Source organism: Siniperca chuatsi, linkage group LG12 (genome assembly GCF_020085105.1).
Source record: "Siniperca chuatsi isolate FFG_IHB_CAS linkage group LG12, ASM2008510v1, whole genome shotgun sequence".
NCBI lineage: Eukaryota > Metazoa > Chordata > Actinopteri > Centrarchiformes > Sinipercidae > Siniperca > Siniperca chuatsi.
In genome coordinates, this window is record NC_058053.1 from 4407688 (window position 1) to 4426760 (window position 19073).

Genomic DNA, 19073 nt, shown 5'->3' on the forward strand with positions numbered 1-19073 from the left:
TATGGCTGGTTGTGTCTCTTTTTTGCTAAGCCTCTGTGGACTGATATTAGAGTATATGCAGAAGTCTAGTGATACGGTGGATGTCTTTCTGTATAGTTTTTACTGGCTTTGTTTTTGGTGGCCCAGTAATACTTAAAATGATTTCTGTCCAGAGGGAAATCTCAGAAGCTGGTCTTGTTTAAGATATTTCATAAATAAACTGTTTTCCACCCAATTTAGGATATGAATAGTCCTGTTGACATGTGGTAAAGGAACTGCTTTCAGTCTTATCCTCTCGAAAGACAGAGGGACGTTGATTTTTGAAGGACGTTTTTTTTTGTTGATGTCTTGTGGAGCCAGCAGCAGGAAAAGTTTTCCATTGTAGCTTTACAAAGTTTCCTGCAAGCCCTTATTTTTTTGTCAATTAAAATGTGTATATTTCATACTTTTCAAACACACACACACACACACCTCATTGTTGCAGAACATACTGCTGGCATTGGTTACAGAAGGATTTCAGAACTTCTGAATGTTCCAGTGAGCTCTGTTGGGGCCATAATCTGGAAGTGGAAAGAACATCATTTCACCATAAACCGGCCACGACCAGGTGCTCCTCGCAAGATTTCTGACAGAGGAGTGAAAAGAATTATCAGAAGAGTTGTTCAAGAGCCAAGGACCACTTGTGGACAGCTTCAGAAGGACCTGGAATTAGCAGGTGCAATTGTTTTAAAGAAAACGATAAGTAATACACTCAGCCGCCATGTATGTGCCTGTATGCACGCTCACCCCGCAAGACTCCATTACTGAAGAAAAAGCATGTTGCACTCGTTTAAAGTTTGCTGCACAACATTTGGACAAGCCTGTGACATACTGGGAGGATATAGTCTGGTCAGATGAGACCAAAACTGAACTCTTTGGATGCCATAATACACACCATGTTTGGAGGAGAAATGGAACTGCACATCACCCCCAAAACACCACACCAACAGTGAAGTTTGGAGGTGGAAACAACATGGTGTGGGGCTGTTTATCAGCATACGGTACTGGCGAACTTCATATAATTAAAGGATGAATGGAAAAATGTACAGAGACATTCTTGTTAAAAATCTGCTGCCATCTACCAGGATGATGAAGATGAAACGAGGGTGGACATTTCAGCAAGACAATGATCCCAAACACACAGCCGAGGAAACTGTTGGTTTCAGAGAAAGAAAATAAAGCTGCTAGAATGGGGCCAGAATCACACTTCAGCAATGCATGTAACTCGTTTCTCCACACAGGAGGCGTCTTGAAGCAGTCATTACCAACAAAAGCTTTTGTCCTAAGTATTAAATGAATTTCAGTAAGCGTGTTCAATACTTTTTCCCTGTGTCATTTAACATTATTATACATAACTTAATTTATGGACATTATGGTTTATTTCATTGCATGTGTGGATTTCATGAGTTGTTACCAACATCTGGTGAAAATTTCATGTCAATAGCACCTTTTTAGAAATATATTTACTGAAAAAAATTGATGTGTTCAGTATGTATTTTACTGTATGTATGATTAAATTGCAGTCATATTTCTAGAATGTACATTCCATGACAGATAATAGTCCTTTGTGTAAAAAGGATGGGGCTGCATCCATCTCTACCCACTTATCCCTGTGTGGGGTTTGGGTGGATGGAATGCTATCCCAGCATGCATTGAGAGAGAGGCGGGGAACCCCCCTGGACAAGTTGCCAGTCTGTCACAGGGCTGACAGGTATACACAGACAACCATTCACACTCACATTCACACCAATTTAAAGTCTCCTCTGAATGTTTTGTGCATGTCTGTGAGAGGAGACCTGCACATGCAAACTCCACACAGACAAGCGGAGAGGTACTTAATACTTCAACTGTGTCCTCTATATTTCATTAAAGACTGACACAAAAGGTTTGGTCAGCATGATTTGAGGGGCTGCTACTAACAATTATGTTCCTTATAGATTAATCGGCCAATATTTCATATATATTATACTATATATACTGCTTGATGGCTGTGAATTTCCCCCTGGGAATCAATAAAGTCTTATTGATATAATAATATAATGTATTTGAATATATTCTGTGGCACAAATCTGAATGAGTAAAAGTTATAATATTTGCCTCTGAATTGCAGTGGAGTAGTAGTATAAAGAAGCAGAAAATGGAAATATTCAAGTAAAGTACAAGTACCTCAAAATTGTACTTAAGTACAGTACTTGAGTAAATGTACTTTGACACTTTCCACCACTGCCAACCAACAGTCCCAAAGCAAAGCATGTTCAATTTAAAAGGATGTAAAACACAGAAAAGCAGCAAATCTTCAAATCTAAGGAGCTGGGAACAGGAATTCTTTTTGCCATTTTCTGTTGATGATTAATGATGATTAATCAAAAAAAAACTTTTGATTAATTTCTGTTAACTGACTAATCAATTTAATTGTTTCAACTCTATATTTGAGTCTTGGCTAAACAAATGCAGCAGCATTTTCATGAGTCATAATATCAGTGTCACTAGTGATGCTATGCAAAATAAAGAAAAACAACAAGAGGAAGTTTTAATTGTGGGATTTTTCAGTCAAAGTTTTGAAATTCTGTTTAAGTTAGGTTCATTCTTTGTTAGGAAGATGAGAAAGCGGCTCACCTGTGCTCACTGAGTGCTCCGTCCAACAGCCCCACAGACTACACTGATGGGCCCTCTTCTCCTTTTACCGGTACATTAACAGATTGTTGCCCCCACAGGTTCCATTAACCTCACAACGACAGAGATGAACAACATGCATCGCGGAAACATCTATGCTCAAGCTTTCCATTTGTGAGCAAGTCTGATCCCCATGGGAGATGTTCCTAAGTATGCATTGTGTGTTTTTGTCCATTTACCTTTTAAGAGGAAAGAGCTACAGTAGCTGAAGTCATTATTGGCCCGGTCGGAGGAGTACATTAGCTCCACTGGGTTGAGAATGGGGAAAGTGATGTTTTCCATTGTTGGGTTACTATTTGTGATTAAGACATGCACATTATACATCACCAATATTCACCCATTATTTGTTTGCATGTTAAAACAGGTTCAAACTATAATCACTGCATGTTCACATGCATGTCGGAGTAGCTGAGAAATATAAATTAGAGTGGGCATTGCAATAAAAACTGCATCTAAACGGTTGTCTGCCAATCAAGGCTCTGCTCTGTAGTATGTGGCGTACTGCCAAGTTCTACAGTACAGTCTTTACTCAGACTACTGCAATCTTCAGTTATCATCAGATATGACATTTAGCCTGAGCCACTGAAAAGGGAGCAGAAATCTCAAAACGTAGGAGTCCTCTGTTGACTTGGTGATTCATTCTGCAGATTGGAATTTTTTTCATGCACCATTTATATTTCTCATTGTTTTATAATTTGGCTTCTTCCCCCAACACAGCAGACCTTTTCCCAGAATTGTGTTACCCGTTATCAGTGCTGATCCACTCTGCAGAGCATCCACAATCACCCAGAGATGAAGGAGAAAGACAGACAGAACGAGGCGAAGCAGACTGAAGGGGTCTGCGGATGGTGGAGAGAGGGAGTGGCAGGAAAGGAAGGAAGGGTGGTGGGGAGGAGGAGGAGGAGGAGGAGGAGGAGGAGGAGGAGGAGGGGGTGGGAGCGGAGTAGAGCGGAGCAGAGCGTACCAGCGTGCGGCAGCAGTGACTAGGGAATCAGGTTTCTCAGACCCAGCAGTAAGCGTGGAGAGAGGGGAGGGAAGAGGAGGCTGAGCCAGATTTCCCCTCAGACGCTTCCAGTCTTTTAAAGCCCTGTGGTCTGTTAACAGTCCCTGTGCTCTCCTTGAGTCTGGATCTCAGCAGTGTGACACACACCTCCCTGAACCTTCTCTCGAGCCTGCCATCCAGGGTCCTACCCCTCAGTATCCGAGGCCCTCCCTGGGAGAGCTATCTCCTGAAGAGTACCCACCTCTGGAGGTCAGACTCATAATATCCCTGTGAGATCTGTACTTTTGGTAAGTATAACTCTTTTTCCCTATCAAGGAAAAATGCCAATTGTAGTTTGTCTGAGTCATTCTTTCTTTCTTTAGCTGCAGTTGCATACAGGCTCTGCTGAAGTGATGCTTTTATGTCTCATATTTGTGCCTCTGGTTCTAATTTACTGTGCACAATCCCCCCCCTCCCGCTGGAGTTATATATGCATTTTATATGACAGACACTGCTTGCTCACTTGTTTGTTGAATTCTTCTCATAATTGTGTGCTGGAAGAAGGCAGCCATGGGTAACTACCAGGACACAAATCCCACTGTACAGTGAAAATGGAACATTTCTATAATGGATAAAACGGATTTAAACTATAAGCTAGAAGCATGCAAGATAAAAGTATGGAGCTGTTGGTCTTCATGACTTTATTCCCAATTTCTATCCTGTCAGATATCCCCATTAGTCATGCCTTTGTGTGTTTGTGTGTCTGTGTGTGTGATCAGTGAACTCCCTGAAGAAGTGGCCTTGTGTGACTCATCTCGCCTTAGGAGAGCGCCTATCCAAAACACTTAAGCATGGTCCCAAAAATAAAACAACATAACGTGACCTAATTGCAGCTTAAAGGTCTGGACGTGAAGTATGAAGGAGGGTGTGTTAAACTCTCAACAGCAGAATCTGAAAAACTTGGACGGAAAATAAAAATGTGTTTGATGTGGCTCTGCAGTGAAAGCCCAAAAACATGAAAGCGCACATTCATTTATGGAGCAAATAGCTGTGAAAGAATAAGCCTCACTTTCATGGTCAGTCTGTTTTTTCAGTAGGCGTGTGATATTAAATTGTGAAGCAACTGTGAATGCATTCCTTACATCATGTCAGTCATACTGTGGTGAGAACGCGCTGGGGGGGGCTGTTACCGGGGGTTGTGAAACACACAGAACCCAAGACTAGATCTTGTTGTTTCAGGAGACAATGAAAGGAAAGGATATCTGTCAGACAGGATATACAGACATTAGAAATACTTCCCTATCCATAAGTGTTTGATCCACATTTATCAGTGAACAACAGAGATAACAGGAGTTTATCAGTTTTCACTGTTAAGCTTTAGCTTTTTGAGACACGGTATGAGGGTGTAAAGATAGACAGAGTTGTATGTTTTAAAATTTAAATTTTGGGCTATAGAAAGAAATTGACTTGGTCTTGTATAACTCAGTAGATACAGAGTACTTCCAATACTAAGGGTATTAGGGTTTATTCAGATGTTAATCTGTGAGGTCAGCATGCTAACATGCTCACAATGATAATGCAGATGTTTAGCAGGTATCATGTTCACCATCTTAGTTTAGTGTGTTAGCATGCTAACATCTGCTAAGTAGCATTAAACACAAAGTACAGCTAAGGCCGATGGGAATGTCATTAGTTTTGCAGGTATTTGGTCATAAACTAAACTGTTGGACACATTTAAGTTTTGACCAGATGGTGGCGCTAGATGAAATGTTAAAGGAATCACCAAAGTTATCACAATTCATCCTGATGGGAACATTAATGGCTGTACCAAATTTAATGGCATGTTGAGACATTTCAGCCAAAACCACAAACGTGAACCTCATGGTGGCGCTAGATAAAAAGTCAAAAGATCTCCAATAATACATCCTCATGGAACCATGAATGTCTGCATCAAATTTCACAGTAATCCATCCAGTAGTGGAAGTATTCAAGTCTGGACCAAAGTGGTGGCCTGACCATCAGATCGACACACCGACATTGCCATCCCTAGGGCCACGTCACCAGCGCAGCAAAAAAAAATATTATATGCTTATGTTGCGTATAATAAGTGAAAGCTCCCTTTTATTGATGGCACGTTTTTGTAGAATTTTTTGTTTCATAACAAAAATCTTAGAGTGATTGCATTACAACCACATGTAGATAAATCCATTTATTAAAAAAAAAAATCAATCTTTATGTCTACTCTTGATTTCTGTCTGAGGAGACCACAGACTGCTGAGTGTATGTGATTTTTCCGAGTCAGCACACAGACTGCAGCAGTTGCCATGCACAAGCCTTTCAGTCTACTTGCAGATAATGAATGAGTAAATGCTGACTCGTCCTGAAAATACCATGGCAGTTAGGGCTTATAGTCTGCTTCATCCTTGCAGATTGTGTCAGTATCCTCTCTTTTTCAACTTCAATGATCTTTTAAGCGAACTGTGTCTTCGCTTGCCTCTGTTTCATGTCAGGTCAGGTTCAGCATACCTGGAGCTGGTAGGGATTCAGTATTTTGCTCAGAGACACTTCAGGAAAGCAGTTACTTGCCAACACAGGGGTTTGATCCCAGATCTTACAGTTAAAAATAACAGTAAGGATTCCCTTCACCATCCTTCTGCCCAAATGATTCGAATTTTGTGAGACACAACAGAATGGCTGGTTATTTAAGGTGATGGATGGACACTTTTCACATTCCTGGATCAGCAGGGAAGTCCTGTATGGGCAAAGTGAAGTAGTAATGTCCTCCTTTAACAGCTCCTTTCAAGTTTCACTACATTAAGGTACTGAAGCAGCTGCTCCAATGAACCTGCTTAGTATCCAACAAGAGATAACGTGTTTTGTGTAACTATCATTTTGAAGCAGGGTGTTGCTGAAAGTGTGCTCAATTGTGTGGACAATTGAAGGTTAATATTATGCACACAGAGTTTTTACAAAATGTATTCTTTTTGCAAACAGGGGAAAACACCTTGAACAATTCGTCGACATCTGCTTCTTTTTAGCAGCACATTTCCATTGGCATGACACAAGAATAGCAATGGATCCTGAAGGTTCACGTGAGTAAACGTTATTCTCTCAGACTGAAGATAGAGAAATTGTGATGATTTTGCAATTAGTTTGAAGATTTAAGGTCTAATAGAAGTTGACTGCCGTGTTAGGTCCATATGTCCTAATTGAATCAATAATAGTTCAATCCTCTCCCTGGCCTGCCAGTTCTGATGGTGTAGTATCTGAAGTACGACATGATCAGGGCCTTTGACTTTTTACATGACTCTGTGCAGGTATCCAAGATGACCCAGATGTCAAGGTGATGATGGCAGGGGCGACTCTGAGAAAAGTCAAGTCCCGTTTGTGGAAGAGGCAGAGGCATTTCCGCCTCCTGGAGGACGGCCTGACGATCTGGTACAAGTCCAGATGGGCAGGGAAAGGCCACTCCACTTGTGAGTTCCTAAACGTGTGCACATGTTTGCATGCACGATCTCCCCAGGCATTCTCTGAATAAATAAACCACATTATACTGTATATTCAAGTTCCTAGAAATTGTGGGGTCACTTCGCATGTTAAAAATGTGAACTTGAACACAAGCAGCATTTCCTCTCAGGCTGCATACCAACGCTTTTTTCTTTAGACTGGACCCCAACCTCATGGCCCAATCATTTATTTAGTGGAGTTAAGTACTACTTAAAGCAATAGTTAGACGCTTTAGGAAATACAATTCTGTACAGTAAAAATTAAGCTACAGCTAGCAGCAGGTTAGCTTAGCTTAGCATAAAGACTGGAAACAGGGGGGACCAGCTCACTGATTAACACAATATGTTTCATTTGTTTAGTCCGTAAAAAAACAGAAGTGTAGTAGCGACAATTTGCTGTTTTATGCCATTTTTACACGGCAGGCTATTTAACAGTCCAACACACAACTCCTTGTAAAACGACAAATTGTCATTTTGGCACGTCGGTGTTTGTGCTAATTAAACAAACATTATAATGTGTTAATTAGTAAGTTTAAGATGTGCAGGTAGACAAATTTTGAATTTTGTTACATTCGGACAGAGCAAGGCTAGCTGTTCCACACTGTTTCCAGCCGTTATGCTAAGATAAGCTAACCGGCTGCAGGTTCCAGATATGTATTTACCATACAGACGTGAGAGTGGTGTCTTTGGAACCATCCAGGGGCCCCAAAAGCCCCAAGTTCACTCCATACCAATTGGTCATACCTAACTTGATTAATTACAAAATTATTTAGGAATTTGTGCCACTAAATTATTCTCATTATTTAATCTTGTGTCCCTGGTCATATAGAGACACCCTGTGTTAAAATACTTTTAGGACCTTAATTATTTTAGTTAATGTTGCTCACATGGTATAATCCTAAATACAGTTGTGTTTTATCAAATTGCTTCAAAGTACTTACACACAGAAAACCCAGGGTCAGGTAGTATTGGTTTCTGGGTGGTCTGAGGAAATAATGGAGCTGCCATGTACAGTGGGGGTCAATAGGGGCCCACAAAAATGTTTAATGTTTAATCCGGCTATGGTGTAGCCCAATATAAACAGTTTTTATACTGTAGGTCCACAACAGCAGTGGTTCCTGACCTAGGCCAAGCTTTCTAAAAATGGGACTATAATCCAACAATTATTAATAGGTATAATTCAAGATTTGTTACTTTGTCTTTCGTTTGTACTTGTGAGAGTGTTTTAAAAATGAACACCAGGCAAACAAGTAGCCTACAAAGTACCAAAAACAATCATGAAGTAAGCTAATTTAGGCTCCGCCTCCCACTCAAACTGTACACAGAAGCATATCAAATGCATCAAAGAATTAAAAGAGTATAATCCTTCAAACACTGAACTATTACTTCAACCATACACTGGTCATGTCTCAGTCTCAATTACCGAGGTGGAGGCTGTGCGTGAGGGCCACCAGTCGGAGGTCCTGTTGAGCAATGCTGAGGAGTTCCCAGCAGACCTCTGCTTCACCTTGGTGTTTCATGGTCGCCAAGGCAACCTGGACCTTGTGGCCGAGTCGCCAGAGGAGGCCCAGGCCTGGATCCAGGGAGTGCGCAAGCTGATTCACAAGGTTCAAACGATGGATGAGAAGGAGAGGCTAGACCAGTATCCTTTTATTGTAGCAGATGACTGTGTTTGGTATTTGATGAAAAACAAGTGTTTATTCTAGTGTTCGCTTTATCAAACGCTGGCTCACCCCCCGGTCCTCTGAACAAAGCTCCAAGTAGTCTTGCTGAAAGTGCCATTCTGTAAAAGTGTCGGGTAATGGATTGGAGGTTTATTTATAAGCCTACAAAACTTTTTGTTAGTTAGAGCTGTTAGAGGCAAACAAATGGAGTGACATAAATGGAAATAGTGGAAATTATGGAACGTAAATGGAAATGACCATCCCTTTCAATTTATGACCTTGGAAGAACAGTCAACAAGTGTAAACAGGCGTGGTCCACTATGGTGAGGAAGCTATGTACCTCCTTTTTTGTGCTGCACTTTTTCTCTAATGTTACTTAGTCAGAAAAACAACAAAACAGAATAATTCAAACCATTGAAGTTTGCTGTACCCATGAGGTTATATTTGCAGTGTATTTTTCTAATAGAACTCTCTGGCTGATTGTGATAAACAATTTGAAGATCCTAATGGGAAAATAAAGGTCTTTAAATTTGAATTGTTATTCCACAACACTTCTGAGCTGGCGTTTCCCTCAGCATCGTCTCAGGTGGGTCTGGGACTGGTTTCAGAAAGCTGACAAAAACAAAGATGGGAAGATGAATTTCAAAGAGGTGCGGAAACTGCTGAAGATGATGAACGTAGACATGAATGAGGAACATGCTCTGCACCTCTTCACGGTGAGCCTTCGTACGTCTTTGTATATTGCTGCTTCTTGGTGGAAGAAAGTGTGAGGAGGATGGAGAAGAATAATTCAGCTGAAACAGCTGGTTTTAAGGAGTGGGAACCTTGTGCAATCTTTCCATCATTGGCATTTGGTTTAATTTAGTTTAAGATTGAGCAAGTAGCAGTTCAGAGCTCTCCTCTCCTTTTGACATGACACATTAGCTGCTGCAGGGATTGAACCTGTGACTATCTTGTCACGGCACACTCACTAACCATTAGACCTCCTTCATTCCTTGTTGTCTTATGTTGTATTTTGGTCTAACTAGGTTATGGAACAGAATTAAGTTTTGCTCAACTCAGTACTTCCCCTCCCACTATTTCCAAACCCACACACCATGTAGTAAAACCAAAAATGTGGAGTGACATATTTCTTTTAAACAGTGCAAGAAATGCATAAATAAAGCTCTTCCCTTATTTCCACAGATGGCTGACAAGTCAGAGAGTGGCTCTTTGGAAATCGAACAGTTTGTCCACTTCTATAAGATGCTGACTCAGAGGGATGAAGTGTGGAAGGTGTTCCAGGACTACTCCGGAGATGGAGAGAAGTTAATGTTGGAGGAGCTGGAGAACTTCCTGATCATGGAGCAGCAGGAGGGAGAGCAGAGTGCCCAGCATGCCCAGGAGCTGACTGACCGCTACGAACCATCTGAATCAGGTAAGGATGGCTGTGACTGACGGACAGCAGTGCATGTATTACTGGACCTGAAGAGAAGATGCTCATTTGCACAACAGCCACACATGATTGATGTAATGAAGTAATGTGTATGAACTGTTCCAATATTAAATATTTATTGTAGATAAATACTTAATATTCTCTCAGTATCTTTCAGAGTAGTACTTTTTTATTGCGTCTTATGATTTGCACATACCTCATATGTACACTGTACATCTACTGTAGATCAGAAAAGGTTGGTTAACAGAGGATTCTAGGATAGATGGCAAATTAAAATGTCCCATTAGTGCATAATGACACTGAAAAAGACTTGCTTGTGCTAATAATGTTTGTGAATATCGAAACAGACTGGAGATAAAGGCATCTGCACACTTTCAGTCTCAAAGACTATATTTGTACTTTTAGATAAACGAGTCTGCAGCCACACAAGCCCCTCTGTGAGCCTATACTCAGGCACCGCAATTATTGGAGCTAAATGCTAACGTCAGCATGCTAACATGCTCACGGTGACAATGCTAGCATGCTGATGTTTAGCAGGTAATATCAGGTTCACAATCATAATTTAGTGTTTTAGCATGCTAACATTTGCTAATTAGCACTAAACACACAGTACAGCTGAGGCTGATATGGGAATCTGTTTTACAGATATTTGGTCATGAATCAAAGTACTGGACAAATTAAATGTTTGACCAGATGAGGATGCTAGATGAAAACTCAGGGGATCACCAAAGTGATTTGAATTTACCCCGTAGGGAACTTGAATATCTGTAGCAAATTTCATGGCAATCCCCCCCCCACTGATTATTAAGATATTTAACTCAAAACGATTGAAACGAAAGATTTCACTGTCATAGTGATGCTAGAGGAAACGTCCGTGAATGGCTGTACGAAGTTTCATAGCAACCCATCCAAAAGTTACATGAGATATATCAGTCTGTACAAAAGTGCTGAACTGACCAACCGACAGACTGTCATTGCCACCTCTAGCACGGCCTTAAAACCCGTAGGTCTTTCTGATTGAACATCTGCAACAAATATAGCACATAAGTTGAGTGTGTGGTTCCTTTCTTTCCAGTCTACTTATATTTATTAAACTCCAGCAACTCAGCAAAGACTTATACCATGTGACCTGTACGGCCTCTTGATCTGTGAATACTGAAGTCAGTGGCCTTTTATTTAGAGTCATGGCAGATTTTGAAATTGCAATGAAGCTTTTATGGCCAAATAAACCTGGATTGTGCTTTTGTGCCAACACCATCTGTGCAGCTAAGAAGCAAGGCGCCATGTCGTTCGATGGCTTCCAGATGTACCTGTGCTCACAGGAGGGCTCCATATTTAAACCTGAGCATCGGGATCTTTACCAGGACATGAGCCAGCCTCTTAGCCACTACTTCATCTCCTCCTCACACAACACCTACCTCTTGGAGGACCAGCTCCGAGGACAGAGCAGCCTGGAGGCATACATCCAGTGAGAGCTGCTGCGCACACCACATTCAACACTTTATTCTTAGTACCTGTTTGAATTGAACCAGAGGTTAGACAATCACTATAAAGCATAGGAAAGTGAATTTAGTGTACAGGGAGGAACAACTAACTTGACAGGGAGTTGACTTTTTTAGGTTTAAACAAAAGCTGAAAATCACTTTCATCATGAGGTGAGAGTCACAGCGGGTTTCAGGATTTCCCATAATTCTTTAAAGTTTGTCCGTTTTAGACGGGCAAAATAGAAATTGTGTATTCATAGATTGAAATGGGACATACACTTTTAACTGAAACAAACAATGGCGATTACTTACATTTGTGTGTGTGTGTGTGTGTGTGTGTGTGTGTGTGTGTGTGTGTGTGTAGGGCCCTGAAGAGAGGCTGCCGTTGTGTAGAGGTGGACTGCTGGGACGGCAGTGACGGGGAACCCGTTGTGTATCATGGTCACACTTTGACTTCCAAGATTCTTTTTAGAGACATAATTTCAACGCTGAAAGAATACGCCTTCAAGGTGAGCACCACTAGCAATATTTGCTTCTAAAGGGTTGGTTCACTCGAATGACACATAAAAACATATTTTACCACTTACCCCTAGTGGTATCCAGCCATGCAACCCGGTCAGGTTTTGATATTAAAATTTCTTACAAGAATCAATTTTCCAGTTACTTGAGTAATCTACAGACCTCAACAGTTTGCATTGGAACAGAAGAAATAGTCCCAATAAAAACTGTTGACAGTGTCTTTGGATTATCTAGAATAACTAAAAAAAAAGTAGCTGTTGATATTATTCAATGCTGTGAGCACAAATGCAATTCCATTCACCTCTGATATATAGGGGTGGATGCACAAATCTCAGACACATATATATGTAAAAACTATTTTTACTTGTCTAAAGTCAAATGAAACGAATGAATCTGCACCACTGAAAATATGTTTTTGGTACTAAGCAAACCAACCCTTGAGAGCAGTTTGAAATTCCACTCTCAGGACTCTGTGTGCCCAGGAAAGGGTAAAGCCCACATGGAGCAGTTGGTAATCTTCCCTGCCCCTGGAATCCAATGTTCCCCTGCTGACTGACCTACATGGAAAACAACCAGGAACTTCTGACGTGTCTCCACTTGTCTATTCTATCCTACTCAAACTTTCTTATTTAACTTTAGGATGATGAATATATGATGAAGAAACTGTTTTGGCGGATTGTGGCTACTGTTAAAATACTTGGAATGACTTTTAGCACTGATTTCGCTGGAGCTGATAGAATTTCACCGTAATTAAAGCAAAAAAAACCCAAAACAGATAAGCTTTTAAAGCCACATGTTCATTTTAAGAGTATTGTGTCTTCTCTTCTCTTTGATAGGTATCGGACTTCCCAGTCATCCTGTCCCTTGAGAATCACTGTGGTGTCGAACAGCAGACAGTCATGGCCCAACACCTTAGCCAAATCTTGGGTGACACACTACTGACCACCCTTCTGGATGGGTCGGTCCCTCAACAGCTTCCGTCTCCACAGGTTAGAATCTTTTTGGGGTTTGTTATTTTTTTTGTCAAATGTGCACTTCATAGGGCAAGGCACCCTGGGATTTATTTCTCCTTTCAACCTATCATCAAACTTTTACAAAGGCTACAAATTCAGCAACTTCCTGTGTAATGACATTTATTAATTTGTTATTTATTTGACAATTTCTTCGTTAAAATGGGCATATTTATAATGGAAACACTTTAATTTACAGTGATTTGTCAGAAAACAAGACAAAACCCCCCCAAAGACTAATCATCAGGTCATAATTTCAGTTTGTCCAACACTTTTGTTTATGACCAAATACCTGCAGAACTAATAACATTCCCATTAGCACAGCTGTACTTTGTTTTATGCTAATAGCAAATGTTAGCATGCTACTATGCTGTACTAAGATGGTGATGGTAATATCATCATGTTAGCATTGCCTTTGTGAGCACGTTAGCATGCTGACGTTAGCATTTAGCTAAGAGCTACATTACTGCTACAGATGCAGGTGATACAGACACAGTCTCTGTATGGCTGTCTCGTTTCACCTTTAAATACATTGTTAAAGTGTAACTTTTACATTCTGTTTGCATAGTGCAGCTTTAAAGAAAGAAACTCGATTTTTGGTGATTTTTGAGCTTCACTTAAACCGTTTCATGGTTCGTGGGTTATGTAGTAACTCCTAATGCAAATGAGTAAAAAAATAGTTAAAACTGTACTTTTACTTTTTACTGGAGTATTTTTAATACTTTCACTTTTCATTAATAGCGTATTAAAAGCGTATTTAGTCTATGCAGAACAAATGTAGGCTACACATTGTATAAACATCTTGTCAGATGATCACTGGATTGATTCTGATAACAGAATCCTCTCGTTGCACAGAGCATGGCTTTCTTTTGATGGAAATTAGCCTATTTTTTTTTATATAGAGATGCCCGATGGTGAAGTCATAAAATAGAATGTCGCCGGTGAAACTGATCTTGGCTTTCGCTCAGTAGGCTACCAGTTGTTATTTATTCAGGAAACAATCATTTTTGAGAAACATAGGGAGAGAGCAAATAAAGGTGATGCACAGGTCTCCCTTTATATATAGGCTTACCTTAAGTCTGAGGTGAAGCTTCAGTAGACATTCTGTGAATAACTTTTAGGATTTAAATATTTTCAGACAATCCCCTGCCTAATCTGGGGGGAAGTTAGGTATCATTAACAATTCAGAGACATTTTAAAGATTAATGATTCATGTGTGCCTCGCTATCCATCTTCCACTGATCCTAAAAGCAATAGTATAACTTCCAAACTCTTTTCCATTAGAGCACTTAGAACAATCAATGCTAACTTGAAGTAATGGCAAATAAATGCTATGAGGAATTTGCCAATGAAATAGTGGTACTGTGCTGCATTTAGTTAGGAGACAGCCAGTGCAGGATGATGGACCACCTTCATGAGTAGTCTGAGCCAGTTCTCCAAAACTGTAACATCATTTATACTTTCAAATTAACAGGAAACTGCTACAGATGTAGTGGTGACGTGGAGGTGATTATCACATACAGTATGTAGATAAACTGCTCTCACCAAAGTGTGCTTGTGTTGGTGTTCATTACAGGACCTGAAGGGGAAAGTTTTGCTGAAAGCCAAGAAGATTGGCGGCCTAGAAGACTGTCTCGATGAAACCCTGACAGATGAAGTTAGCGATGAGGAAGAGATGGCAAACGATGATGCTGAGAGCCCGTCTACAGAAGACCCACCTGCTGAGTGTTTGAACCACAAAGGGAAGGTAGATGAACTTGAGACTTTATGATTTTTCTGTAACATCTGAGATCCCTCGATGTCACCTTTTTTAATCCAAGAGAGTCTTTATTCCTTTTAACATGATGCTTCTTTAGTATATACGTTTTCCTTATAGTGGACAGAGACAGGGAATGATATCAAAAGTGAATCAAGACAGGAGTGAATGGAGCTCGATAGTGCAGAGAGACAGGACAACTGGGTTGAGACATAAGAGCCAGTGAGGCGAGACTGGAGTAAAAGAAGGGAGATAGTGCAAAGAAACAGGAAACAGGGATATTTAAAAGAAGACAGATATGGGACAAAGAAAGATAGTGAAGTGAGAAAGAAAACAGCATCCAATGTACTTCTCCTTAGCAGTGGGAAAAACAGTCCTCTGTGAACATATCTATTTGAAAATATCTAGCTCTGCATTTCATATTTGACTGGGCAAGTTAACCAGAAACATGTTCTTTTCAAAGCAGTGCTTAAGGGTTGCTAATTTTTACACTTACATAAGTAAACTTCCCAGTGCAGCTACAGCGTTTCCCTGCCGGGCAGAGAGAGGTGAACTGGAAGCATTTGTGGTTTTAATAATTGAATTAGAGTTAATGAGGCAGAGAGAGGGGATTCTAAACATTTTACCCACATGTCTTAGCTGCTTTAAAGCTTTGACTTAGCAATATCATAGTCTGAACAGGTAACCCTGAAAATTACAGACCAATAATTAGATAATAATTACCACCAACTAGTGTGAAAAAATATTGGAAACTGTTCTGTAAAAATGCATAAATAAAGTAATAATTGCTTAGTAATTTGTCCCAAATTTAAACAAAACAGCTAATAACTAGACTAATATTATTATTTAATCACTAGCCTCTAGTTTACCAGCTCACCTTCGAACTGCATGGCTACTACTCACCCTAGATGTTATTAATGTTTAAAGTGATGGGAGTAGGATTAGTTTATTGACTCATTTTCTATTTTCTTCTCCCCTTTTGCAGAAGTCCAAACTGTCCAGGGAGCTGTCAGACTTGGTGGTTTACTGCAAGAGCGTGCACTTCCATGGCTTTGAGCATGCTAGTTTACATGCCAAATGTTATGAGATGTCCTCATTCTCTGAATCCAAGGCCAAGAGGCTCGCTAAGGACGCAGGTACCATGAACATGAGGGATCAGGGCATTTTGGAAAAGAATGGAGAACTATTAAATCTTAAGTGGATGTCATTTTACTCAGATAAAATAATATACCTGTTTTATGACTATAATATGTTACACGTGTGTAACATAGCGTATCATTTCATATTCTTATATTATTTATAACTGTATCTGAGTCGTAGATAGAGAAACAGGTAGATTTCGGTGTTGATGCTATAGAAATACATTGTCTTTGCTCTCTTCAGGGGCAGATTTTGTGCAGTACAACACAAGGCAGCTGAGCAGGATCTACCCCAGTGGCCTCAGGACAGACTCCTCCAACTATAACCCGCAGGACATGTGGAATGTGGGCTGCCAGATAGGTGAGGGGGAAGGTCGCCCTCTGCTGGTTAAACCAAACTTTTCCTCTAAAATCACCGATGTCTCCTGTCTCCAATGTTAACGCCAGAGTGTTGTGATGTCCACAGCCACTCACTGACATGAAGACAGCTTGATCCTAAGAATGCGGGGCATGAATGTACACATTGGCAGTGCTGTCAGTTCAGTCATTTGATGAAAACCTTGTATCTTTCCAATGCAAAACTAAGAATTTTGTTAACCCATAGAGAAGCACACACTCCAGCAAAATAAAGATAATCTTTTGGGCTTTATTTAATAGTTAACAGTAGACATTGATAGGAAACATGGGGAGAGAGTGATGGGAATGAGGACATGCAACAAAGATAACAGAACATCATCCCTGCAGCTGGAGGAGTTTGACAGGACAGATGCTTCCTGTCATAAGGCCTCAAACTGCCGCTGTCTGTTCTGGAGGAAAGACTTCTCACATGACGTTTGTTAGACAGACAGATGATTCTGATTCTGGGAAATCATGTGAAACAGCCAACCACAGTAAAATCACAGTTAATTGCATTATTTTCCTTCTTCCTCTTTCCTAAAGTGGCTCTGAACTTCCAGACAGCTGGTCTGGAAATGGATCTGAACGATGGGCTGTTCGGGCAGAACGGCTGCTGTGGCTACGTCCTCAAGCCTGACTTCATGAGAGACGGCAACACTCAGTTCAGTCCAGAGAAACCAGAGGAACGGCGAGGCTACAAACCACTCCGCTTATCCATACAGGTTCAAAACTACATGAAAGTCTAGTTGGTTTGTGGATGCAGTGGGTAGCTGCTGCTGTCAGTGTGTGTGAGATTGTGTAAATGTGAGGTTTGGTGTTTGAATAACATTTGTAATATGTTCTTCTGTGTAAGTACAGTACAGTGGTTTTTGTATTTAATATGAAAATCTGTTTATCAGGTGATCAGTGGGCAGCAGCTACCAAAGGTGAATCAGAAAGAGGGCTCTATTGTAGACCCCCTGGTCAGAGTGGAGATCTACGGAGTGCCACGAGACCAGGCCAAGGAAGAGACCAGTCACATTAACAACAATGGTGAGAGTGTGTTTTTTCATACAGATAATACGAGTATTTCATTGACATAGATGGTTTTGATAAGAGGGCCAGGATGTGAAAGAGAACTTGTGTGAAAACAATACGATAAATTGAAAAAGAAATTTGGAAATAAAAAAAGTCACATCCCAGTTGGTCACACTCACTCCTCTACTGCTCTCTACCTGCAGGTTTTAATCCAGTGTGGAATGAAACTTTAAATTTTGTCATCCACACCCCTGAGCTGGCTCTGGTTCGCTTTGTGGTGGAGGACCATGATAAGGCGTCCAGGAACGACTTCATGGGACAGTTCACTCTTCCGTTTACGTGCATCCAAGCAGGTGAGAAAAGAGTACAGTGAACCGAAACACAAAGCATGGCGCTGAAACCACCAGAGGTACCGCTCACTGCAGTATTTATTCAATGTGTAATAAAATCATGTCATAAATCGTCATAATAGATGCAGGAGAACTCAGGATTTACTCAGTACCACTCTGTTCCAGGATATCGTCACATACATCTGCTCTCTAAAGATGGAACAGCTATCCCTCCCTCCTCCCTGTTTGTCAACATCAGCATCTCAGAGCTCACATGAAGAAGTCAAATCGGAGGATATGAAGCAAGAGGAGCTCACAAGTCCCGTGACTTCATTTGCCCGACGAAGGATGAGAACAGCATGCACCAATCATTTATCTGACAGTGGGCATCTGCCAGGCCAAAGTAGGGTATAGTGAAAAACGTATATTGAACATTTTCTACTTCTACAACTTAAAATAGCAATCAACAGGTAACATGTCAGAAATCAGACTGGATTTTCAGCATTATTAAGTAATAGAGGACTCCATTACATATTGATTGAATCAGTTATATGGAATCATTATTGGCAGAAACAAAATTGGGTTGATGCATCTCCTTTACCAAGAAATTAAGACAAATAAGAAACAAGGACTGTGAAAAGAGTCCATGTAGTACTATGAAAAACTCTTTGAGTTTAAATGAACTTGTCTGGCTGTGTGTGCAATTCTCAATTCAACTTTTTATGGAAATATTGCCCGCAAGCTTTTTAATTTTCATTGTCTAGGAATGAAGGAACATGGATTGCTGCATGTCTAAAATGTCTAAATATACCGTGTGCATTTAAATGTACGTATATCCGGAAGTAACAGTACCTAGGAAATAGCTGAAAGTGCATGGTCCAGTTTTAAAATGTAATCATAGTATGTGAAACCAAATAACAGTATTATTAAACTACCTACCTATTGTAAAGTGCTCACAGCTTTGCATCATGCAGTTAATCTACAAAGGGCCTGCTTGAGTCATTTCTATTTACTAATGTACAAATTCCACAAGGTTATGTTGTGTATAATGTAAATGTATGTATATATAGGCCTGTAAATACATGCAATAAATTTTCTCAATAGTTCAACACCATGGAGTAGAATTCAGGCATTCACAAACATTT

General features: G+C 40.4%; 1 protein-coding gene across 1 annotated transcript; it reads left to right on the forward strand.

Annotated features, from left to right (window-relative positions):
* The first annotated feature begins 3661 nt into the window (after positions 1-3661).
* Positions 3662-19037, forward strand: plcd4b (phospholipase C, delta 4b). Its single transcript, XM_044218004.1, has 16 exons — positions 3662-3981; positions 6668-6765; positions 6991-7149; positions 8593-8821; positions 9430-9559; positions 10029-10260; positions 11545-11746; positions 12127-12271; positions 13118-13270; positions 14868-15038; positions 16033-16183; positions 16431-16547; positions 17126-17304; positions 17482-17614; positions 17803-17952; positions 18115-19037. The coding sequence occupies exons 2-16, from the start codon at positions 6747-6749 to the stop codon at positions 18204-18206; spliced, it is 2262 nt and encodes a 753-aa protein (XP_044073939.1). The 5' UTR covers positions 3662-3981; positions 6668-6746; the 3' UTR covers positions 18207-19037.
* Positions 19038-19073: the final 36 nt, after the last annotated feature.